Raw genomic sequence first — 26155 nt, 5'->3', positions numbered from 1 at the left:
ATAAATTTTGGTTAAGCCCTGAAGTCAGATTTTTGGAAAAGCTTGAAGATTTTGGTTTTTTAACCTTGTAAAAAGGTCAAAACATTGTCGTGCAGTTATTGTTAGTTAGTTTGTAATTGAAAGTTTCTCTTTGTTTATGTAATTGGGAAAAGGTAAAGTGGTAAACATGGGATCGCCTGTGAAGTTTTTATCCACACCAGATGAGCATCATTTACAACAAATTTTTTTTTCATTTCAGACAAATGGAGTAATTAATTTTTATTAGATATATTTAATATGTAAACTGTGTACACATATGTTGTGTGCACCTTAAGAAAGCAGACCGAAACTTTACGATTCACAGTTGAGATCGATTAACGATTCAGTGCATTACCATTTTCATTTATGATTTGAATCCCAATTTGACAACTATGTTAGGTGGAGTTTCATCCAACAAAAGCAGAAAGCAACGACATTGATGACGCAATTGACACACACCATGTCAATAACAAACAGAAATCACAGATTGATGATGTTCGTTTGAGCAAGGTTGAGACCGACATTGGTGAACTAAAGGAAACCATGAAGCAAGTGCTTCACAGTAATGCGGAAATAAAGGACATGTTGCTCAATTTCCGAGGGAAGGAAGCTGTTGACAATGCAAAGGTAAGCAAAAGCAATCAATACACATGCTTCACACAGTTCACAGAGGTTATTTGAAGATGAAATATCGTAGCAGGTTAATGTATGTGTTTGTGTGATTAGGTGGAGTCGACTGAAAGAAATTGTGACATTAACATATCCTCCAGCATTGGTGAACTAAAAGGAATGCTGAACGAACTGGTTGCAGCTATATTGTCTGGGAAACAACCGTTTACTGAACAGACACATATTGCTGAAATGAAGCAAATGATGCAGCAAGTGCTGGCAGGTTTATCGAAAACAGCACAATTGCCTCGCTCAGAGGAAAAGGGTGTTGACCCTACCATGGGAGTCGAGTTGCATGATGGCGGCGTGGTTTTCCCAAATTATTATGGTAGCCCAAATGAGGGTAATGTTCAAGATTTACAGGGGGTGGATTGGGAGGACAATTATGTGAATGGAATGTTGTCCAATGAGATAATTGATATGCACGTTGGACAGTTGCGTACCATCCAAGAAGTTGGGGACATGCACAATAATCGTGGCCTTGCGTTGGAGGAAACATACGCAAGCGAAGAAAGCAAATCTCTTTCGGTTCAGTTTCTGGCCATGAAGAACGTTGCAAAACAGAGTTTATCTTCCTTTGATGATTTGCAAACCTTGCCACCAATGCAAGGAGAAGCAGACAATGTGCATCCTTCTACTAGTAAGGTTGCCCAAACATTGGGAGCAGGACAAATTGTAACAGGCACACGAAAGGGAAGAGGAAGAGGAAGAGGAAGAGGAAGAGGTGTTGAAACGACAGACGTAGGGGATATGCATTCGTGCAACGATAGCAAAATAAGTACTCGACTTACTGCCAAAAAATTCCCAAGTCGCCACATCACTTCACCTTTCGTATGTTTCATTACCAATTGATGCCGACAGCATTACTGATCATAATAGAACCATTATTTGTGTTGTATTTTAATATTTGTCATTCTAGTGCAAGTTTGCAGTAACAAATGTTGTACAATTGTCTTACAGATTTCGGACAAAGTCCTGTTCAAACTGCACAGGTTGGACAAGCGGTTCCGTTCAGAGGTTAGACATCGCTTCACCAATTTTAGATGCATAAGGATGTGTTATGTACTTTGCAAATTAAATTTCTGAACAGTGGTGAGTTAGTTAATTGTTTATATTAATAGGAGGAGTTGATATTACTTGATTGTTTATAATGACAGAAGGACTTGATAACACTGGAGAGCATAGAGGTTTTATCAGCGGCCGAACACGAAGTTGTTGACTCTGTACTTGACGACAGAAACAATGAAAGGTACGGATGAGTTTAGTACTCGCAATTAACCTGTTCCGTAGTATTTATGAAATAAGTTTGAATTCCACAATTTTCATGTGTCGTGCTATGTTTATTTAATTCTTGTAGGTATCAGTTCTTTAATTTTTCATTCTCTATGATTTTGATGGGTTCATGATGGGTTTATCCATGTCGTATGTAGGATTTTCTTTGAATTTAATGCAGTGGGCTACGGAAAGATCAGTGGCTAAATTTCCTGTCTGAAGTTTTCTTCTTTTGGTCTTATCCTGCACACATGTACCTATTGGGAAAATTGCAAACCACTGATATTTTCACAAAAATATTTACAAATTCATGGAAACCTTTATAATTTTAATTATGAAACTTAATAAAGTTTACCAATGATTTACAAATTTTTTTGAAAACTTATAATGAAGTGCAATTTTCCCTAGCTATTTTCTTCTACTCTGCTTACATTTTCCATTTTGATCATTTTGGGATATTGTTGGCTCCAGTTTGTAAAAAACGTGTTTCTTTTTTTTTAACTTGCTGACCTGTAAATGAGCATTTCAATTTTCACATATTATTTTAGCAAATACTATTGGACATGTCATAAGTTGTAATATCTAAAACTTTGTCTTTTCATTTTGTTTTTTAAAAACTTAAAACTAATCTTCATTGGATTGGAGCCTAGTAGAATCAGGAATATCTGCCATAGTTGTACAACAGAAAAAACTAATCTTATGTTGTAGAGTTAAACCAGATACGTTTAAGTTTTACTAGGCTGTAGGTTGCTTCTTACTGGTTGATGTATACGTTTTATGTAGGGACATTGTCGTGTCTATGAATCTGCATGAAATGTCTTGCGAATGTGCTACGCGACGTGACATGCGCACGCTGAAACCAGGGGCATGGCTATCCGACACTGTAAGTCGTGGCATCTGACAATGTTATTTCCACTATATTTGCATGATGGATATATCCATGTAGGGACATTGTTATTTCGTATTACATTTAAACAAATGGCAAACCTTATTTCGCAAGTTGCCTGGTCGGTTACAATGTTCCAGCCAATCAACTTGGTCGCGGTTCAATTGACTAACGGACAGCGGCAAGTACACAAAGACGGGAGGCATACTGCATGGTTCTTTCCAGTATATGTGTCGATAAGTAAGTGTTTTAGGTCGGTTGTGTATTGCAGAAGATATATTTTCAGAAAACTTTGGCTGACTGAACTTTACACACTAAACATGCAGACTTTGATACTAAATCAAAAAACTCAACCTCTGAACCATGAAAATATCGTCAAATCATATTTTGGACATGACAGATATACTGGGGTGCTTGATGCATGTCAGAAGGTAATATGAATGTCCATCCCATTGAAGCGAGTAGATTTAATATGAACGTCGGTAATATGAATGTCGATCCCATTTACATGAATGTCAATGTAAATATGAAAGTGCGTACATGTTCACATGCCCTCTAAACAATGTCTTCACTTGTGTTTATGTGTAGATTTACATGCCTTTCAATTATAGAGGAGTACATTGGGTGTGCCTAAAAATAGATATGGTAGACCGTGTGGCGTACCTATTTGACTCATTGGCATCCGCCACACTGGACACCAACAAGCTGAACGCGGCAAAAATGTTGGTATGTCGTGCTGAATTTCACAAATCTACTTCCACACTGTCACATCCTTCACATAAACTAACCGTCTCATTCTGCAACAGGTTCAAACAATGCATGCCTTACTGCAACTACAGTTTGGAAATGAATATGCTGTAGACGTGCGTACCTTTGAGGTCCGCATGTTAGAACAAAGGCCATTACAACAGCTGGACGAGTAATCCACAAGCCCTGCGTCACATTGACTTCACTCCTGAATCACTCATTTAACGAACCTGCTTATATTTTACGAGAAACTAAATGTTACATTTCATTTGTAGCACTTTCGACTGTGGGATGTTTGTGATCAAGTGCATGCAGCGGCCTGATATACCCAGCGGTCCACACAAGGTACATTATACCGCTTAATTTCCAATTGCGAAATAAATCTGTTTATTTCCTACCGCTGTAACTGTACCTGATTTGTGTTATTCGCTTTCTGTACATAGTTTCATCCTTCTGTGCGCCGGAAGTTGGTGCTTGACTTCGTTATGGATGTGAACAATACAAAGATGGCCGAGTATCGTTCGTTCATGTGATTGATTGCAATTACAACAAATAGGGCAGCGATTTTATCATGGCCTGCCAGTACGAGTGTAATTTCGATGCCTAACCACAACTGGATTACTGCATCAGCTTGTCGTGACAACTTTTTAGGTTGCAGCTGTGATAATACTAATTTCCCACGCGTATTGATTGTACACATAATTCCAATGTTTGGGACTGGAACAAACGAGGGAAAGTAGTAATGTTTGTTTGCTTTTATCGTGGCCTGTACGTAATGTGATACACATAATTCCAATGTTATGGGTACAGAACAAACAATGCAATGTCATATTTGCCCAAATGACTATAGTAATGTTTGTCCAGTGCAATGTAATATTTGTCCAACAAACAATGCAAGTTGAAAGTAGTAATGTTTGTTCGCTTTTACCACATAAATTATGTTTGTTCGATTTTTTTGAATGCCATGATTTTGTCCAAAACAAAGCAAAAAAAAGCCCACAGAACAAACAAATAGCGGTGACTATAATGCACTTTGAAGGGGAATTGATTACTTCATAACAATGCACAAACGGTGAAAAATTGCACAAAAAATAAAAACAACCATACAACAGACCATTAAAAACACAGAGTATTGATATTCAATTTTTTTTTTTGTTCAGCAAAACAAAAAACTGTATTGATGAAAAAGCACATACAAGGTGTCAATGATACATCAACAAAGAGGAGGTTGGAGCTAAAAAGGCTCCAACCTCCTAGTTGGTGAGAGACCAACGAAGAGAAACAAAAACAGAAGGAAAACAATAAGAATGTAACTCCAAGCCCATCCTCACAAAACCACATAACAGGGCAACCAGATGAAACTCCAAGGCAGCATGAACAAACTTCAGACCATACAGCCACCATTGAGACTTGAGCCTGAACCTTCAACCTCCATTGAGACATGAGCCTGATCCTTCAACCTCCCAAAAAAAAAAAAAAAAAACTACAGCAGCAGACCAACAATTACAACAAGGCCAGCAGCAGACCTCCAATAACTTTCCCCAATCCAGCAGCAGACTTCCAATATAGCACACCAAAACATCATTCAAACAATTGCAAAAAGGCCAATATGCAGCAGCAGACTTAAGCCTATTCGTTGATCCCATATAGCAGCAGCAGAGTACATATATAGTAGAGCAGAGTTGAAGCACAGCAGAGCAGCAACCAGAAATGAGCATGCTTGACCCCATAAACTAAGCCAGAGCAACAAGCCAAAAATAAGGCAAACCATAGCAACATTGAAGCACAGCAGAGCAAAAGTAGCCACCAAGAAGATATGGTAATACCACAGACTGACCAAAATCCTGCATACCCCAGATTGACCAAACTCCTGCACCCTTGCAGCAAAAAACACCAAACACCACCCCCTCAATCAGACTTTGATACTATCCAGAATACAATATATGTCGTCCACTGAATACTGTAGGCCTCTATAACTTTGCTTACAGCAAAGTGCAACCCTCACTTTCACCATCTCAGCCAATTCAGGCCCATCAACAATCTTATCATTAAAAAGGCAATCATTCCTACCTTTCCAAATCATTCCTAGGTGTGCAATACAAAAGAATACATATATAAACTAGCCTAGGATTTGGGGAACAGAACGGCTAGAACACCCCACTCTGATTGAGCATCTACCAGCATGGCTTGGGCTTGGTCCAACTCAGCTTTAGTTGTCTAAATGGATGTAGAATGATGTCTAATTTGGGAGAGCATCATCCTTGCTTCTTGATTAAGCTGGTCATGGTGCTGCTGCAGATGAGCTTTTCTTTGCCGGACAGAGGCAAGTTCTGCCATGAGTTTGGCTTCCTCAAGTTCAAGTGCTGAGTGTTGCTGAAGAATGGCTGCAGAGGTTTGCTGGCTGAGTTTAAGTGAAGTAGATATGGTGTGGGCTTCGTTTAGGAAATCCTTATTGGTTTGAATATCCGTCGAGCAAGTCTGAACTATCTTTGAAAGGGTTGGCCATTCCGTGATGATCTTGGCCAATTGCTTTAGTTGAATGGGGTTGAAAGGATTAGGGGAGAGGTTTACAACAGCAGAAAGACAGGCCAAGGTTTCATCAGGTTTGTGGAGAATGATTTCTTCAACTAGGGTGTTAATGAGGTTGATGAAGGTGGTTAAGGTTTGTTGAGTTTCAGCATCAAACAGATGTAGCCTTTGAGGCAATGGGGATATTTCGTCTAGATCTTGTTGAAGAATAGAAAGTTCGGCCCAAATATCCTGGCATGGACCGACGGCCTGTGAACATTAATAGTTTGGTGAGAATATATGCTTGCAAGTAATAAAGAGTAAATAGGATGAGGTTGGAAATGGTAGTACCTGTCCTGATAACGTGCGCGCAGACAGTTGGCCTTGTTCAGCTGTGGTTGTGGCATCAGGACGAGTTGTTTCTAGTACTGATGAAATGGCAGCATCAGCGCCTTGAGGCTCTTTCTCTGGTTCTGCTAACAGGGGAAAGTCATGAGGACATTCAAGTTCTGTCTCGCCCATTGGTCGTGAAGATGAGTCTTGTATTATGTCCATCCCTGTAAATTGGAGAACAATACCAGTTACTTAAAGAGAAGTTTTTTTTCCCAAACGAACAGTAACATTTGTATTTCTATTTACCTTGGTTGTGGTGAACTTCTGGTTGAGGGGATTTTGTGTTGTCATCTGTTGGAGAGGATTGGCTGTTGATTGAAATGTCAAATTCAATCCTCTGTGATTCTTTGTTTGAAGTTTGGGAATTTGAGGGGTTGAATGGTGATGGTTGAGGGCTAGAGACAGAAGGGACAATGTGTTGAGGAGAAGTGGAAGGATGTTGTGATGCAGACTGTGTAAATTGCTGTAGCGAAGACTGTGAAGCAGGTTGTAAGGAAGTTTGTTGCGATGCTTCAGGTGGTGGTGGAGTTGGTTGTACAGTGGGTTCTGTGGGTACATTGCTGATTGGACTGGGAATTTGATGAATGTGTTGAAGAGAAGTGGAAGCATCGCCATCATCAGCAGTAGCAAGGAGTAATCTCCTTCTTTTTCTCTGCACAAAAGTAAGTGATCAGTCGGGCGTGAATGGAAATTGAGATGCTGTAAATATGTAAAATGAAGGCTTACTTGGTAGAGCTGCCATGAAGGATTTGATGTTGTTGGCCAACCATTTGGCTGAGAGGGATATCCCACTCACTTAGGTCTGTGCTTAGAGTAGGAGCAGTGGAAGGCTCTTCTCTCTTCTTCGCCGTGACCTCTGTCTCGGCAGGGGTACGGGTGGTAGCTCCTCTCTGTGCTTGTGTCTGCGCGGCTGCGAAAGAGTCTGCCATTAATTTTGGAACTAAGGGGGTGTTTGTCTGAGTAGTTGCATCCATTGGATCCTTGCCTTTACGTTGGTCCCTAACCAATGGTTCAGCAGCAGGCCCAATTTTGGCTGTCAAAGGTTAAACAAGTTAGTGTTGTAGAGAAAAAAACAAAACAAATTGCATGACACGGTCAGGGATATGAAGTATATGAAGGAAGGATACCTGTAGCCTTAAGCTTGGTAGGCGAGGATATGCGGCCCTGAATATGAATACAAGTATCGTTAAGGCAGCTTTCAAGTGGCTTGCAGAAAATAATGGCAGACATAAGTCCCCACCAATGGTCAAAAGCAGCCGAGCAGTCCGAAGCAGGTTTGAAGAAGAAGGGGCCAAAATCTTGGAAAAGTTTGGTGTTCTCTGTCAGAATGGATTCAGCTTGTGTAGGATCTTTGAAGTGGATTCTGGACCCAATCTCCTCATGGATGGTTGGGTGGAAATAAGGATAAGGGATAGCCTGGGAAAGACCAAATTGCCTGAACCATTGATTGGAACAGTATGTCTCAAAACTGCAGCTGGATAGCTTGGCGGAGGATATGGAACAGCCAACCAAGACATGTCTAGAGGTGAGAATGTGTCTCCAACTCTCATTTTGTTCTTGGACTTGCTCATTGTGTAAATTAGAAGGGTCTGTGAAGAGGAAGCGAAGTCTACTGGAGAAGAATTCAAAGTTTTGAAATGGCACGTACAGGTTGGAAGGTCTCTGCGAAGGAAGGTTGTAAAACATGGTAAGATGATTTCTGAAAGTGAGGATGGGTTGGCTGTTATAAGTGAGCAATTGCTCAGCATAGGAGTAGCAAACAGGTTTCAAGGTGTTAGGTGGTGGGGGTCGTGCCTCAGGGAAATAGGCATACAACCAGGCCTGGAAGAGCCAGAAGGGGCCACCACAGTTGCCAGAAATCTTCTTGTCGACAAAGGAAAATAGGGCCTTGTAAAGGGTGGCAAGAAGATAAGGGGCTAAAGCCATAAGTTGGCCATCTTGCATACACAAGGCAAGGGGGAGGTATTCTTTCGTGATCTTGTACCCAGGGACACAAAAAAGAAACTCACAAAGCCAAAGTAAGTAAAAAGCAGTTCTTTCTTTGTCATCGACAGGGGAACCAGGCTTGTCTTGGTATTTTTTGGCAAAATCTGTATAGCACATGTTAGTGTTTAAAGTAAATGTCACTTTTGGAGGCTCAAGGAGAGCATGAATTGGATTGCCCAAGATTGGGAGACCAGTCAAGTAAGCTACATCTAAGATGGTAGGGGAAATCATACCAAAATTGAAGAGTAGGAAGTTACTAGACTGCGACCAAAAGCATGCTGCAGCAGCAATCAGTCCTTTGTCCACGTCATAAATTTTAGTCGACAGTCGAATTGCTTCACCAATGCCCTAGTGCTTCCATACTTCAGCGTCGTGACCTTCAATTCTCCTGGCCCAGCTTCGCCAATCAGAGTCTGGTGACCTCCACCCTCTGAGTGGGTTTTTGCTGACATTCCAGTTAGTCCACTTGAGTCCAGCTTGGCTGAGAAGAAGGTTCTCACCATTACCAAGGGGATGGTATGGAGCTAGCTCGTCTGGGAAGTAAGACGCGAAGGTAGGGCCTAGAGTAGCCTTAGCGACAGAGCTTGTGCTGGGCAATAGGGTTGCAGCAAATTTTAGAGGAGCGATACGTGCTCTGATAGGGTCTGGGAAGCGGAGTAGGTCTTCATTGTTCTCCTCAGATGGAGATGGTTGAGATTTTTTTGGCGCCATGGCTTAGGGTTTTGTGGTGCTCTGGTTTTGAACGGCAATGGTTGAGAAGAAGGAGTACAGTTTGGGGAGTTCGAATCAGAGGTAAATGAAGTGGTTTGAAGTTGAAAGAGTGGGTCTTTTATAGCTTATGATGGGGCCAGTATATTTAAAAGCTCTTATATTGGGCTGTAGTTTATGTTTGTTTTGGGCCCGTATTAAGAAATTTGCTATTGGGCCCAAACAATGGCCCCCCGTTGAAGTTAAATATCATATGACTTGGACCCCTACAAGGGGGGACCCCCATGACCCCCTCTCTCTGATTGGCCACTTTTTTTTTTTTTTTTTCAATTTCTTTTTTTTTTTTCTTTCTCCAATCAGCAGCCCCCACGTGTGTGTGGGGGGGTGGGGGTGGGGGTGGTGCAGGTGGTGATTGGAGGGGGTCTCAATCACTTCCGCAATATTTAACTTGAACATGGGGGCCATTGTTTGCACCAAGTTTTGCCAGTCTCTGTCGACAGATGGTCCACTTAATCGAGGGCATGTGGCCAAGTCTAAAGGAATGTCCACGACCTGAAAGTGGGCTCTCTGCATGTGGGTCACCTAGAAGTGATAGGGGAAGTTTTTACCACCAGTCATGGAGTTAGTGGGCACACTTTCAGGAGGAAGCATGAGACAAAGCAGGAGCCTTGCTCTGTCGACAGAAGTTTAAAACAGTTGGTGGCCATGAAATAAACACAAGAAAAGGGAGCTCGACAGATAGAAGTGGAGGTTTAGTATTGATATCCGTATACTGTTTTTGTGGCCCATCATTGCATGATCCCACACGTCTATACCATAACTGCCACTGTAACTGCCCCCTAACTTTGAATCTTCAAGTCCCCTAAAAACCAATATTGACTCTTCCCCGTCGACCTTCCTTTTCACCATTGTGAGGCATGTCCCTCATCATTATGAGTTAGTGGGCATACTTTCAGGAGGAAGCATAAGACAAAGCAGGAGCCTTGCTCTGTCGACAGAAGTTTCAAACAGTTGGTGGCCATGAAATAAACACAAGAAAAGGGAGATCGACAGATAGAAGTGGAGGTTTAGTATACTTGGAATGCCTAGAACGGAGATCGTTGGTTTCGATATCCGTATACTGTTTTTGTGGCCCATCATTGCATGATCTCACACGTCTACACCATAACTGCGACTGTAACTGCCCCCTGACTTCGAATCTTCAAGTCCACTCTGCCAAATATTGACTCTTCCCTGTCGACCTTCCTTTTCACCATTGTGGGGCATGTCCCTCATCATTATGAGACAAAAATCGACAGAATATTGTCCACTAAACACAACCACAATCCTTGCAAACTGGGCCAATGAACCGCAACACTTGGCCACTCACTGTTACTGCCCCTGACTATAAATCATCAAACTCTGCCAAATATTGAATTTTCCCTGTAATTTAATCAAAATATATTCAATGTCGGTAAACTTGAAAATATGTTTGAAATAACCTTTTTCTGTATTGTAATGACTTAAACACAATTGTTGTCCTACATTTTACGTAACGAAAATACACAACTTATTTATATCAAAAACAAAATATACATCTCGGGTTTATAATCAAAAAAATGGGAACTACTTTTTTTTAAAAAAAAGTTCACTCATATTTTCAGCTACATTCTGATTGGATATTATATTAAAAATTCCTCTTTGCACCTATTTTTCCCACATCCTCCCAACAGCTGCTCCATTCAACTAACATTGAATCTTGCATGCCACCTGACTTACACGCTGGAGCAGTTACTGGCAGTGCTCATGGATTTAGTGGCCACCCTCCAAGAGGAAACATGAACGAATTGGGAGTTTGTATCTGTCGAGGAAAGGCTAAAAGGACCTGGGCACAGGTAGCAACTTCAATTATATGCACTTCGACAGGTACAAGTGAAGCTTTTATGTGGTTTCAATACACGGAAATGACCGTGCAGTTACAGAAGTTGCACAGAAGCAGTTGCAGAATTGGCAGATCATGGGGTCGTGGGAATTTTATAACTATAAAGGGTAGAATGTTTGCAGAGAGAGAGGACATGAACAACAACATAACTTACTTTCTACATTGTAACTTCTGTGTAGTTTTTTCCCTTCTACTTTCTACTTTGTTGCAAACAACACAACAACACAACAACTTACTTTCTACTTTCTACTTTGTTACCATCAGTTCATCGAAAGAAGTCTTCATCCATTTCAGGCATTTGAACCAATACCACAATTGCTTGATTTTCTTCTTGAACTTGTCAACTTTAAATTACTACTTCGTTGCTGTCGATATAGGCCCACCATAATTTTACTAACAATAAACCCATACTTCCATAGTAAACATTAAATAATTTCACAACTCCTGTTCGTAACTCGTAATTCATATACCAATCGGCATGGAGATAAAGTAACGAGTTTGTTGGGTTACTTTCTCCAAGTAACACCCAAAATTAACTGCCACTTGGATTATATACAAAATGCATGTGCTGGTATGTAATTTTGCAAACCCACTTGGACAAAATTCGTATTTTACTCGAAATATAATACTAATTTACCGACACAAGTCATAACAAATCAATACGAAGCGAAACACATCGTTAATTGATAAACCACACCGCAAAAAACCCTTCAGTTAGATCCAACCAAATATGGAACAGAAACAAGCAACCCGCAATAGGAATCTTGGAATACAGACATAAGCTAATTTCCCACCCAAAACAATACACAGACAATCCATATATATCTCACCTCACCTTCAATTAGTTTTGAAAATGACAAGTCACTGCAAACACAACTGACAACATCACTCTAAACAATATGGGAAATTTACAACTCGTGGCCTTGTACATAAGTAACGTTGTGCCATTTCCTGGCATTGTACATAACCAATTATTTACACGTTACGTACAGCAATCTGTGCAAAATGAAAACTACATACATTATTTCCATGTGTTTTCAATAGCTAGTACTGTCTACCTAATAAATTAAGGGAATAAGTAAATCATACAAATTATACAATTACCTGATTCACCTCATCAATTGTGTTCGAATCATTTTTCCACACTGCTGCTTCAACACTACCGTATTGGCCCACAGGCTGCTTGGAATCAGGAGAAACATCGAAAAATAGTCGTCGTTGCTTAATGTGCGGTGTACTTGGATCCACCAACCCAGTTTTGCAACGAACGGGCAATGACTCCGCATTGTACTCACGGTCAGTTATGTGGGGTGTATCTGCATCTGAGTTAGTACCCACTGTTCGGCTAAACCGAACCTTAGGACACGTTCGCTTTGTGTGCCCAATGCATTTGCAATTCTCACATTTTCTTGGTCTTCGACAGTTGGACGAGGCCCGTCCTGGGTTCCCTTTTGTCTTCACAACATCAGGATCTTCTACTCCAAATTGTCGACGGAATGAATGTTTCCCTTTGTCTCCATTCCCACTGTTTAAATTCCTCTCATATAACTCCTTCATCCGGCTCGTCATCGGAAGACATGCATCCCTAGCCTCTTTGAAACCTTCCGATGATTGCGAGGCATAGAAACACATTTCGTTGTAGGAAGAACACAATATCCCATACCGAGCCGTCTGTGTTGTAGTGCTATCAATTGAGGGTTGAGGCCATTGTTGGCCATCCTTGCTTGCAGCCCTTCTCCATCTATGCAGCACACAAGTTGGGGGAATTTACGTTAAATTTTCAGCTTTCATAACATATATCATGTGGCAGCAAGGTAGCCCCAACGACTCAAACTTCATGCAAGAACATCTCATTGCAGCATCCACTGGACTGTGTGTTACTATCCATGATCTATCCTTCACTTTATACTTATGAATATAGTAGCATTTCTGACCATCCGGCAAAGGGAACATGTCCTTGACATTCAACTTCCCCTCTTCTAAGATTTCATCACGGAACATTCTAAATATATTTCGAGTGAATAGCTCAGCTCCATGTCTCTCTATATCTCGCAATGGAGTAATCAATACCGGAAAAATGTTATTTGTTTCAGCATCATCTCCAGCCTCGTTATACCTTATCCTTGCAAGAGCCCGATCATAGTGCTTAACAAATTCATATAGCTTCAATTTGTATTGGAGGAAGGGATTGAAATAAGCATTCATACACTCCGAGCGCTGAGTGCTCTTCATCCCAGCAAAGAAATGTCCACGCATATATGCCTCAGCCCACATATGACGCTTCTCATATGTCTCCAACACCCAACTGTTGGTTTGAAGTCCAAATTTTTCGACCATTGTCGTCCAGCCATGCTCAAACTTTGTCTCATCCATTTCCATGTCCATGCACTGCTTGAAAGCATGTGCAAAGCCACTTATGTGAACATTTGAAACAGCATTTTTCCCAAGATGCCAATTACATAATCGATGTCTTGCGTCTGGAAATACTCTTCTGATTACCTCTCGCATCGCCTTATCCCCATCTGTCAGTACGGACACAGGTGCTTTATTGCCCATCGCCTCCATAAATGTTTCCAAAACCCATATGTATGTCTCAGTTGTCTCATTAGCTAGCAAAACACATGCAAATATCGTGGTCCTAAAGTGGCTAGTCACACCAGCCAACATGACAAAAGGTTTTTTGTATGCATTGGTTCTGTAAGTTGAGTCAAATATCAACACATCACCAAACTTTGCGTAGTCAGCCCGCGATTTCGAATCTGCTCAGAACAGATTTTGTAACTTGTTATCGTTACACACATCATACTTGTAAAAAAAACGTGCATCAACATCAAGTTTTGCGCATAGGTAAACCAACGCACCCTACGCATCACTATCCTCAACTTCTGCTCTACGTTCGGCTTGAATATGGTTGTGCAGATCCGTACGGATGAAACTAACATTCTCATAAGACCCGGACTGATTTACCATATAGTCCATGATTTGGCTAGTCTTCACACCGACATTGCGCATAGCCATTGCCTGAGCTTTGTCAGCGCTGTTTAAACTGCGATGTGACCTCAGATACATCACACAGTGTTGTTCCGCCAATTCATGGTTGTGGTCTGCGACGAAGTGAGTCACAACATACTTTCCCCCTTCACCAGCATCCGCATCGTACCGTATGCGAAATTGGGCTTTGCAACCTACTCTTGTTAGTGCCTTGGGAGCTCTACTCTTCTCAGCAACACGGTCCAAGTATTTTGGTAATCTCTGACCTTCCCTTGAACACAACCACAGCCTACTAACGACCTTTCCCTCTTTATTTGTGTTAAATCTGGATTTTCGTATACTAAATCCCTTGGCTTTAGTATACGCATTGTAGAAATCTTCTCCATCTTCGACCGAATCAAATTTCTGTTCCAGAATAGCACGTTCAACATCACCAACCATGTCATTGCGATGAGCATCGTCAACCATTTCTTTTTTCACATCGGCTCCACCATCTTCAACGTTCATGTTGGTTGCTTCTTCATTGCTCGGACCAGCTTCGCAACCATGATCAGGTTCTGCCCGACTTTCATTCATCAAACGAATGTCATCTGCGTCATTTGGAATGTCATAATCATCACCTTCCCTTTTAACTTCCGCTGGGGCCATACTGCACATGACATTACTACAAACAATTACTTGATGACCGAAAATTGTTAACACAAACACAAACATGACATTTTCACACGGTTTACCTATTTGTACAAACACAAGCACTCGCTTGAGAAAGAGAAAGAGAAAGGTTAGCTGCCAATGGAGGGGTTTCCGTTGGAGCGAAGCGTGGAGCGGTTGAAGTTAGGATGGGGGTTTAGTTGAGGGAAAATAGCTGAAGTGAACGGGCCAGAGAGACAGAGAGGGAGACAGCTCCATACCTCATATCTAGTTCGAGAGAAGGGCTTCACTTCAGCAATGGAACCATCACAGCCTTGTAGTTACGTTGTTGTTGGAAATCGCCCGTTATACTGTTCCCTATAGAGCTTCGTCAATGGAACGAACCCAACAGGAGCTTCTCCCTGTTAATGGAAATCAACAGTTACACTGACTCAACCTTACACAGAGAGGAGAATAGAGAGAGATAGAGACGAAATACAGAGAGTGAGTGGGATGCAATCATGCAAATACAAGCATTAACCGGTTGCCCCAGTTTCAACTTTTTCACGATTAAACAATTCAATGGTCTTGATCAATTATTATAATCTAACAGTTAACAATTGGGTTGCATATGTGTAACCTTAAGGGGGTTGCACACTTAAGCAGGACCCTTAAAAATATGTATATAGATAAAATTGATCATAAAACATTTTAAATATTATATTAAAATAGAATAAAATAAATTTCAAATAAATTTCTCTAGAACTTTTGTTTAGCCACACCACAGATGACACATGTTCCACGAGGCGACGCATGTTTTGCAAGAAGATGACTTCGTCTTAAAAATTCACTTCAGTTTCGTGCGAATCTTTTTACCAATTCATGTTCTGGATCAAAACTTCTTCACTGTATGATTCACAACTGCTAAATCATTCATAGAAATTATCGAATTGTCGTCTTCAAATCCAACGTAAGCAACCAAATTCGAATCGAAGATGAATATGTATGGACTCGATCATGGTATTTACGATTTCGGCTTGTCCGATCCGACGATCATCGGATCTCTATCTCGCTCTTCGCCTTATTTATCGGCACATTTTGCAACGTTTGTCGACGATTACGACGATGATGGAACGCCGGTGAAGCCTAAGAAGCCTTCGACTCCTCCCAGGCACCGCCACGATGGAACTTCCCCTCTTCCCTTCGGCATGGACTGGAGCCCTCCTCCTCGCAAATGGGTATTGCTTTGATTTCATTTTTATTGTTTCAATTTTGATGTTTGTATGATGTTTTCATTTGTGGTATAGATATTGTTTGTAGGGTTTCTTGATTTTCAGTTCATGTTGCTTTGTCCTACTTGCTTTCATCCTAGATTATGTGTGTGTTTTTTGAAATTTACACATCTTAATTGTGACAACAATAGGATTATAGGATTTTGTCTATACCCAATTTAAGTTTAAAAGAAAAAAAATGTGATTGAGGACTTTTTAATGCCCAACCTTCATTTCTTACTAGCCCATAAGCGGCCGTTTGACAGTGACATTAGATTTTGCCCTGCTAATACTTTTCTTGAAGGTTCAAGACTGCAGGCCGATAGGGTTTGATCTTGCCTTCCGGTTATGTTTCGTAGAGCTTCTTAGCCTATAAAGCTTCATTTGTTTCCTATTTCTTTCGTGTGTGTGTGTATATATATATATAACAACACTCAATTTAGTCCCCATTAGATGGAGATTGTTAGATTGGATACAACCCTAATATTTGGCTATAATTGCACAAAGTGGTTATTCTCAGGTTCGAACTCACAAGCTCAAGGTTAATAAGGTAGAAATGAATTAATAAAAACTTGACTTTAGAACTGACACAGAAATTGGTCCAAAATTTTCACGAGTTTGAGGGGGAAATGTAGACAAATATGAATGGAGATGAGTGGTCACACATTAAAAGATGTATAGTAAATATACATGACTGCATATTGAATAATAATGGACACCACATACAACATTATTGAAAGATAGACAAAACTAAGGGGCTATTTCATTAGGATTTTTAGGGGCATGATTAATGGAACAATTATTGATCGTATAGTATTTTTTTATTTTTGAATTTTATATTCAAGTATGCTCGAACCTCCTCAGCTCGGCCCTAGTGGATTTTCCAATCTAGCATACTTCCTTTTTGTCTAGCACTTGATTTCCTAAAGTCACCTTAATCCTCCTAAACTAGCCTAGGTGAGTTGGGGCCTAGGAACTTCCCTAGGGTTGGTTTTGCAATAACAAGATGCTTGAGTGACCTCATTATTCTCGCGGGTGGCTAGAGATAAAGGATTTGTCAAGATGGCTTTCCCCATTCTCTTCTCACTGAAGGGACTTTCACTTTGATTAGTCTTAAACCCTTAGAGAAAGAAACCTCTGCACGAAAACAACTCTAAATCATGACAAAGACACGTGGAATGCTATGCACACTTGTATACTTGAGGAGCATGCCTAACACTATTTCAATCCTCTAATGCATTTGAGGATTTCGCCTCCACTACCAATCAGTGGAGGAGCCACTTTAGACCTAGAGGAGTGCGGAGTGTAGGTGCCCCCCGCTCAAATCCTAGAACCCTCTCTTTTACATTATCCTTTTCACTTTAGCTCCCATTTTTTCTGCAAAGCTCTTGCCTCTCTATCCCCTCACACATTACAACCCAACTTGGAAAGAGCCAAGTATCTAGCCTTGGAATGTGGGAACTCTCAATCCAATCTTCAAGTTACACAATTCCAAAGGATAAGAAAACGCATTATGACTATATAAGATATTTACACATCCACACGAATATAGAGAGAGATGGAGGGATCTATAAAGTGAATAGAAAGAAAATAAAAGTTCCTTTAATTGGATATCTTTTGGAGGCTAAAATACATACTTCCAAGTTTAGCCCTATATCAATGGGACTAAACATCAAGCAACCCAGAAAAAAAAGAGAAAATTGAGCTTTGACTTCATGCATATATGGGCACTCATAGATTGGGTTATATATTTTGGGTTTTCTTATTTATTTATTTATTTATATTGTGGAGCATATTGATGCTTGCATGAGCACCTTCACAAGTCTTTATATTTGGCCCTCGTTAATTCCTTTCTTTGTTTAGTCTAAGTAAGAAAAAAAAATCACTAAGAAGTAGGCATGAAGCAGTGAATCAAGATACCTTTGCATTAGAGCAAGATATATGGTTTACCTATCTCTGGAGGGTTTAAAGCCTCTATTGTCAAACAACATCCTTCAATTTTGGCCAATTTAAATGTGTATCTCTTATTTTGTACTCTTCTTTTTCATAAAAAGTAAGCTAAGTTAACCTACTTAAAGAGTACTGTCATTGTCGAGGGCCCAAGACTAAAACAGGTTGTTTCAAGACTAATAAATAAAATCAATAGTGCAAACATGTACAATTGTTTTAGCCATCGTCAATTGAGAATTTATTGCAATTTTATTTATCAATTTTTTTTTTGAATAATCAGATTTCCCCCCCTCCCAACTTATATAAGCTATTTTTGCCTCGAGAAATGCTATGATGACTATCTTCCTTTTCCATATTATATATCTACCATCTGATGCGGTGTACACACATTAGTTAGATGTTAATTACTATAATGGGCCCCACATGAATGTCATTGTGAGTGTAGCTCATCAAATGGTAGATAAAATGTGGTAAGAGAAGATGATCATTCTACTATTATTGTTTTGCCTCGTAAGTTATAAGCAAAAGTTACGCAAACCACACTTCCGCCTTCATCTCCTTAATTTTCAGTCGTAAAGACTTTGGTCCTCCATTATAGACTTCTATTTCCAAAGAGGCATGGATACGGACAGGAACACTATTTAGCTTGTTTGGTTTTGTTTTTCTGAAAACAGTTTTCAGAAAATTCTACTTTCTTGTTTTCTATATTTTTTTTGTTTTTACTGAATTTTTTTAATTTTTAGACACACTTAACATAAATACACATAAAAGTATAATTTTTGCGAAAAAAATCTTTTAAAAATTCAATAAATACCAAAAATACAAAAAAATATGAAAATTTAGTATATTTTTCGTATTTTTATGTATTTGTTAATTTTTAAAAATATTTTTTCATAAATTTTTTACTTTTTTGATACACCTAAGTAAGGTATATCTAAAAAAGTAAAAAAAAATGCTTAAAATTTTAAAAATATTCACTAAAAACAAAAAATCACGAAAAACAAAAAACTCAATTTTTAAAAAACTCAACTTTTAAAAAACTTAATCCAGAAAACTCAAACCAAACACACTGATTGGTTCTCCTTAATTTTCAGTTACACTTTTGGTGACCCACTGCCTTTTCGATGATTACCATACTTTTCAATAAGCTCACTCACCAGCCCATATAGCCTCTTTTGGCCACAATAATCTATATTGCCATGTAGTACACTTCTTCCTATTGGTCATTGGTATGCCTCATGTATAGAAGAGTTGCGCAAATAACAATATTATATAAATTATACTAAATATATTCTCTGAACTATCCCAGATTAGGGTGCGAGTCTTACTATGTGTAAATGGAGAGAGAACAATGGAGCTGTACAAAAGAGGATGGAATTTCTTTATATGCATGCAATTTCTGTTTTTCTTCTCCTTTTGATCATAAAACACTTGGGCAACGGTTTTACCCGTCCTTTTGTTGCTAATTGCGTTATCACATGCCTAAGAATCTTACATGAGCATAGTGGAGCTTTTATATATATATACATATATCGTTTGTTTTGGCATGACTAGAAGTTCTTGTGATGTTTGTATTGGTTCAATAAATTTTCCTCTTTTTGTTAAGCCTAGTTTAGGTTTGCAGCTATATGGTAGTTGTGAAGTGTGTCGCTTGATTTGATTGGTAGGTCCGATATTTGTACTTGCTGCACTATTCATTTCATTGTCTTTATAATAGTTCCGTTTTTTACATTGTAGGATGGTCGGGACTCGATATGGCCGCATGATCCTCGCTCTGGATGGAGTTACTGTGTCACAATTCCTTCTTGGATTATCCGGCCAAAATCAAAAGGATCAGATCCTGCAGTGGTATACATTTTGTTTATTTTCTCAATTGAGGATTTATGTGATTATTATTTGTTTGTCAGTCAGTATGAATGAGATAGATACAAATATCATGAGAACTTACATCAAATTGGACATTTAACTATGAAAGAAAGTCCAATACAGCCACAACCATACAACAAATATAAGAATATTGCCAACAAGGATATATCTTTTTATTAGATCTGAATAATACAAATGTGTCAAGGTTATAAAAGTATTATATTGTAAATTACAACCAATTTATCAAATATATATATATATATATATATATGTATATTGTAAATTACAACCAATGTTTGAATTGTCTGATCTCTATGAGAGATTATTTCACCTTTATGAGATTTATTTTTTAGTGGTGGGTGTGGGTAGTGGCAGTAGTAGGCATCAGTGATTAGTTTTTGCAAGTCTCTGATGATAACATACCTGCTGTACTTAGTTTTTATTGATGGTAAGCTCTTGGTGTACCCAATTGTGAGAAGTTAGGCTCATGCTTAAGTTTATGTACTGGGCTTATACATATTTGATTAATTTGTTATTTCCTTTGTTAACATTCACAAGAAACAGTTTTACAGGGTTCAAATTGGTATACAATCACCAGTAGGGAACACTACGACTCAAGGAATACTACGTAGATTTAGTGATTTCTTGAAGCTATTTTCTGAAGTAAGTTTTTAAATTTCTTTCTAAAATCTTCTAGGAGGATTATCCAGAGACTTATTGTTGATAATTTCCATTCCTTTAATTTTAAATGTAACTAAACTAAAATTTGTAATTTATTATTGTAACATTTTGGTGGTTTGTCAAATTTAATGCTTTGACAGTCGCTTTTCATCTCATTTGATCAAAGTGGTGTAAGGAAATCCTTATTTTTATTGACTGCCTTTCTTTTCAGCTGAAAACAGCATTTCCCAAGAAAAATTTGCCCCCAGCTCCTCCAAAGAGGCTTTTGAAAAGCAAAAGTAGGACACTTTTGGAAGAGGTAGATAACTTTCGAATTTCTTTGTTTTTCTGACGAGTATTTTTATAATTTGCTTGATTGCTGTTATCATTTAAGAATTATTCTGGAATTTACCATATCCTTTCTACCCTTTAGATTTCATTGTGATGGCATTGAATGATGTTGATTACTTTGAATTGCTTAAGTGTTTCTGTTCCTCTTTAAATACATGTATGCTTCTGTATAATGCAAAATCACTGGCAATGGAAGTTGATTTCTTGTCAGTGTATGTTTTCGTGAATATGTTTACTTTGGGACCACATAAAGCTTATATTTTACCTATAGCCAAGTCAAAAAGATGATTATCCTTGAATTTAGGAATGAATCCCTAGGCTTCCTATATTTCTACAAACCTTAAAATATTTCTTGCGACTCTTTAAATCTGGAGCTTTCAAATCCCTATTTAGTTAGATTAAATCTCAATGCAAGTCAGGATCACACTTATAAAGAGCTGGAAGAGATCTCTATATGAAAATAAACAGAAAATGAAACGATTTCTTTATTGTTAGCAGTTCATAGATTGACAATTTGCTGATGCTGATGTGAACATACTGGAAAGCAATTTCTCTCTTTAAATGTTGTACAGTGCTCCATAGTTTCACTCAAAGGTGGTATGTCATGCACTCTGTTTGTGTGGGGCCACCAGAATATGGCCTGGCAAATTATTCATTTTATTGAGCCGAATGATATTGGGAGATTCCACATGTTGGGAAGCATATGCAAAGGAATTGTTTGTTTGGTACTGATGTTTGCAAATGGACACACATTAATGCACCTTGGTTGACATGGGATCCACTAGGATGTGGCATTCCAATGCAATTAACTGATCTTCGGTGGCTGAGGGATATGTTGTTGATGCACCCTTTCTACTATCTCTAATTTCTAAGTTTGTTGTAGACTGGCATATAATACTTGTGCATGTCTGGTAATGCCTGCAGGTCTCTGTAATCATTTGGAAACTGTTTATATAAACTTGGGCTTGTCTGATTCTTTTTTCTTTTTTCTTTTTTTTTACTTCTTTTTTGTAATTTTTATTTTAATGTGATGTTTGGCCATTGTATGTAAAAATCATCTGATTTATTTATCCAAAAAAAATAAAATCATCTGATTACAAATAGCTGATTGATTCAAGTTGGTGACTTTAAACTTTGTTCCAAGTCCTTAAACCTGTGTCACTGTACATAAATGTATAGTCAATGCAATACACACCGTCATGGTTATCCTTGGAATATTAGAGGAAATCTTGTGTGAGGGGCTGAGTATGAGACATAGAGATTGACAATTTAAGGTATATCCTGCCTTATTTAGAGCTGTACAGAAGGAAAAAATAAAAAAAATAAAAATAAAGAGGATATGCGCAGTAAGTTGCTAGGTACCAAGGCATAAGTGGGTTGGTTCAATTGAGTATTTGTTGGCAATCAGTGTTTATTATTAAATTACTGTTGCCAAAATTGCAAATTCTTTCTTAATAACACCTCTTCCAAATTTGTAATTCATAAAAATAGGCATAATAATCTGTCTTGAAATGGTTACTTTCATTACAGCGAAGGTGTTCCTTAGAGGATTGGATAGAGAAACTACTATCAGACATTGATTTGTCAAGAAGTGCTCCAGTGGCCATCTTTCTTGAGCTAGAAGCTGCTGCAAGGTCATGTACGTGTCTCCCACTTCTTCACAATGTTTTGTGTTGAACTTCCACAGAATATATCAAGAGATGTTCTGAAGCAATTTGCAACGACTTTGAAAAAATAAAATATATATAATCTGTTATAAATGCCATCAAACTAAGATGTTCTTTTTGGGTATTGTGATACTTTTCAGCCTTCTATGATTCAAATCAGCAATGTGTAGATGCAAATTCTTCTGCTGCTGGTGTGGTTCTAACATATCAATTGCAATCCAACTCAGATGTTTCTTTGGTTGCTGGTAATTCGTCAATTGCTTCAGATTATGGTAATGATTCAGCTTGCGAAATATCTGAGCTTGGAACACCAAGGCATGGAACAGATAACTACTCTGAACTTGGCGTGGAAAATAAAACATCTGACCAAGAAAAGCTTTCTTGGCGCCCAAAGCATTCAGAATATGAAAACAGTATTATGGACAAGGATGAAATGGAGCCTTTCTGTAAAACAGAGAATCGGAAACTAGGTAGCCATCTTCGGAGATTGTCGACAGATAGTGTTGGAAGTGATGTAAGTTCTGTAAGAGCTAGTGAAAATTCAAATTTGGGGGTGGCAAGTTCACTTGGTGACAACTCCCTTAACCTTCCTGAAGGTGCTGAAATTTCAAGAACCATGGACACTCTTGCCAATTCTGATTTACAATTTGCTAGGGACTTATTAGTTGCTCTTCCATCAGAAGAACGCAATAAAATGAACAGGGTTCTTACAACCATGCAGCGAAGACTAGCTACAGCAAAAACAGACATGGAAGATCTTATAGCAAGATTAAATCAAGAGCTTGCTGTAAGACAATACCTTACAACAAAGGTATTTCCTAAAACTAGTCTATGTTTCATGACGAGTGTACATGTTCAATATTGAAACTGTCTTTGTTTTTCAGTTATTTAATCCTCTATAGTTCATATGAATCAGAATGGATTCTTAACCAGTGGCAACAAACGGAAAAGTGCCAAAGTATAATATCTGTGCTTAAATTAGCTTCTAAAAGCTATTAAACTAAAAATGTTAATGTATCTATAAAGTAGCCATACAAACAAATGCAAAGACACTGGTTCTCAGGTTAAAGTCGTAAATTGTCATTGTCTTGGTTTAGCTATGTCAAACGCTTTTCATGCTTGTCGGGGGCATCTAGATGATTTATTCACTGAACGAACGGACTTTGAGGAGTTGACCTTCAGCATTTTAATTTTTTTCAACCTGATTTTACAAGCAATGGCATTGTTTGGCATGGCTTTCACTTCTAGGAAGGGCATCTTGAAGAAGTACATCATAACAAGACCTTTCCAGTGCCTCATTTAAATGAAATCATGCTTGTCAAAAAAAAAAGAAAAAAGAGAGCTTCCTGGAAAGACCTTTCAAAACGTGATGAATGTTTGGTGAATGATTCTTCAGACACTGTGAATTAATTTTAGATTTAAGCATTGCTTGATACGCTTGTATTCAGACACTGGCTGAGTTCTTCTTGACAAAAGTACAATTCTTTTCCTACAGCTATATAAATGATATTGTTGGCTTCTACAGAAGCCACTTTTGCATGATGATAAGATTATCATACTGTAGCACCAACTTATTAGCATTGTCTCTTGCAGGTCAAAGACTTGGAAGTTGACCTTGAAACTACTAAGCATAGTAGTAAAGAAAACCTGCAACAAGCTATTCTAATTGAAAGGGAAAGATCTACTCAAACGCAATGGGATGTGGAGGAATTGCGGAGAAAGTGTATAGAGACTGAGTTGAAGTTGAAGTCTGAACAGGTATATATATTTGTGGTTGTCATGTCAACATTTGTTAAATCTCCATGTGGGATATTGAATGATATGTATGTACATTTTAGGATGAAAAGTTGAATGTGGAGTCAGCAAAGGCATCCATCATTCAGGAGAATAAAAAGTTGCAGCAAGAGTTGGATAATGCCAGGGAGCAGATTGAGAACTTGCAAAAACATAACGAAGACCTAGAGTTGAAATCAAAAGCAGATGTTAAACTACTTGTGAAAGAGGTGAAATCTCTTCGAAGTTCTCAGTCAGAATTGAAGCAGGAGCTTAGCAGATTGATGAAAGAAAAATTAGAAGTCGAGGTAGCTTTTTACTTAGCCAAGGCTTGCTTATTTTCACTCTTTATTGTTTTTTAATGATGACAGTTCTTTCTTGGAAAATTAGCTGATCCATTAGGAAGTTGAAAATGAGGAAATTTTCTGATCTTGACCCAATCTTTGATTTTTATTTCACTTTTCATTATATTTTCAGATCTCAGAGCTCTCAATTTCTTCTTTGTATATACTTTATCTAGAAGAAAAGATTTATGATTTTTCCTCGTTTAATTGTTTGTTTATATCTGTGTATTTGTTTCTTGAAGAGCTAGCTTAATCTTTTTCACTTAATAGATTCTGCTGTAAATGCATGTTTATTTCAGAGGGTTCTACACAAGGAGAAGAAAAGATGGGAACATTCAAATGCCGCTAATGCAAAATTGCTGCATGAATGTGAAATCCTTCGCTGTCGGCTTGAAGAATGCAGTGTTAATTTCCTGATTGAGGAAGAAGATAAATTGATTGTGGATTCTTCCTCAACATCTGATGCTATAGATCTGTTGACGACCTCTGATAATCGGATTGGTCTTCTTGTTGCTGAGGTATCTTTCATTCCTGATTTATTTATTTTTTTCCTTCTAAATTTCTCAATTATAATCATTTCTCAGATTTCCAATTTTGTCTTTGGTGTTGAATTTTTTATTTATTTATTTATTTTTTTAACAAAAACATCATAATATTACAAGATAAGGGAGGGGGACTTGAATCACCAACCTCTATTAGGAGAGGTGTTATATGGTTTATTTAAAATGAGAAACTTGTGCTTTTGTGCTCCTCTATGTCCCTATTGTCCATCATAAGAGTTCTACAATTTTTCCATGAATTACTTTCTTCTTATTGGTGTTACAAGTACATGATAAAATGCAGTATCACTTGTTTTTTTGATGTATTCTTTTGGAATTCGATTGGTCGGTTGTTGGGTTTGGAGGGGACACATTCAAATTCCAAAGGTTCTCTCTTGATACATATATATGCACCCCAATAGCTCTGACTACTGATATAGGTGTTAAACATATTTAATATTTTTCCTGTTAACATCAAACAGGCACAGCTACTTGCACAAGACGTTGAAAATGCTGTTGCAGCTGCGACTCACAATAGCAATGGCGGAAACACGAGTGCAACAGATGATGAATTAAGGAAGATGCTGACAGATGTTTTCATTGACAATGCCAGTTTGAGGAAACAGGTTAATTCTGTTATGCGCTGCGCTCTGAATACACCTGACAAATCTGAGAAAGATGATGATGAGGATGAAGAAGAAGCCCCTTCACGAAAAACTGTTCTTAGCAAGTTCTTGGAAAGATGATGATGTGGTTAATAATGTTGTATAGGATCTTTGAGATCATTACCCTTCAAATAATAGATGTATTTTGTATTTCCAATTCTAATAAAACATATAAATTATTTTAAGAACCACTTCAACTTACCCACATGACGGCCAAACAAAAGAAGTTGGATATATGAAATAGATTTACTGAGCAGAATATAATGAGAGGAAATCCGGACCGGACAATTACAACACTCGATTATGGTTAATCACCTAGAAAAAATATATAAATGGTGGC

General features: G+C 38.4%; 2 protein-coding genes across 2 annotated transcripts; one reads left to right on the top strand and one right to left on the bottom strand.

The window, feature by feature from the left end:
• Positions 1-13970: 13970 nt before the first annotated feature.
• Positions 13971-14747, bottom strand: LOC145812898 (protein FAR1-RELATED SEQUENCE 5-like). Its single transcript, XM_082908129.1, has 2 exons — positions 14601-14747; positions 13971-14405 (listed from the first exon to the last, which is right to left on the bottom strand). Exons 1-2 carry the CDS (start codon positions 14745-14747, stop codon positions 13971-13973), a joined length of 582 nt encoding a protein of 193 aa, XP_082764255.1.
• Positions 14748-15449: 702 nt separating this feature from the next.
• Positions 15450-26003, top strand: LOC114255768 (Phox (PX) domain-containing protein). Its single transcript, XM_028195291.2, has 10 exons — positions 15450-15967; positions 19688-19798; positions 20381-20479; positions 20709-20795; positions 22358-22466; positions 22635-23305; positions 24088-24252; positions 24333-24575; positions 24911-25129; positions 25633-26003. The coding sequence occupies exons 1-10, from the start codon at positions 15725-15727 to the stop codon at positions 25894-25896; spliced, it is 2211 nt and encodes a 736-aa protein (XP_028051092.2). The 5' UTR covers positions 15450-15724; the 3' UTR covers positions 25897-26003.
• The last annotated feature ends 152 nt before the right edge of the window (positions 26004-26155 follow it).

The sequence above is a fragment of the Camellia sinensis genome, chromosome 15, assembly GCF_055761805.1.
Source record: "Camellia sinensis isolate YWXY chromosome 15, ASM5576180v1, whole genome shotgun sequence".
Taxonomy (NCBI): domain Eukaryota; kingdom Viridiplantae; phylum Streptophyta; class Magnoliopsida; order Ericales; family Theaceae; genus Camellia; species Camellia sinensis.
This window is presented reverse-complemented; position numbering and strand designations above follow the sequence as displayed.

Bases quoted from the DNA above. Each gene is read 5' to 3' on its own strand.
- LOC114255768 (XM_028195291.2), top strand. From the start codon at position 15,725: ATGAATATGTATGGACTCGATCATGGTATTTACGATTTCGGCTTGTCC. The intron at 23,306-24,087 runs GTATTTCCTAAA...TGTCTCTTGCAG, and splicing joins GACAATACCTTACAACAAAG to GTCAAAGACTTGGAAGTTGA. The intron at 24,576-24,910 runs GTAGCTTTTTAC...TGTTTATTTCAG, and splicing joins AAGAAAAATTAGAAGTCGAG to AGGGTTCTACACAAGGAGAA.
- LOC145812898 (XM_082908129.1), bottom strand. From the start codon at position 14,747: ATGGCCCCAGCGGAAGTTAAAAGGGAAGGTGATGATTATGACATTCCA. The intron at 14,406-14,600 runs GTTGAAGATGGT...ACAAATAAAGAG, and splicing joins AAGAAGCAACCAACATGAAC to GGAAAGGTCGTTAGTAGGCT.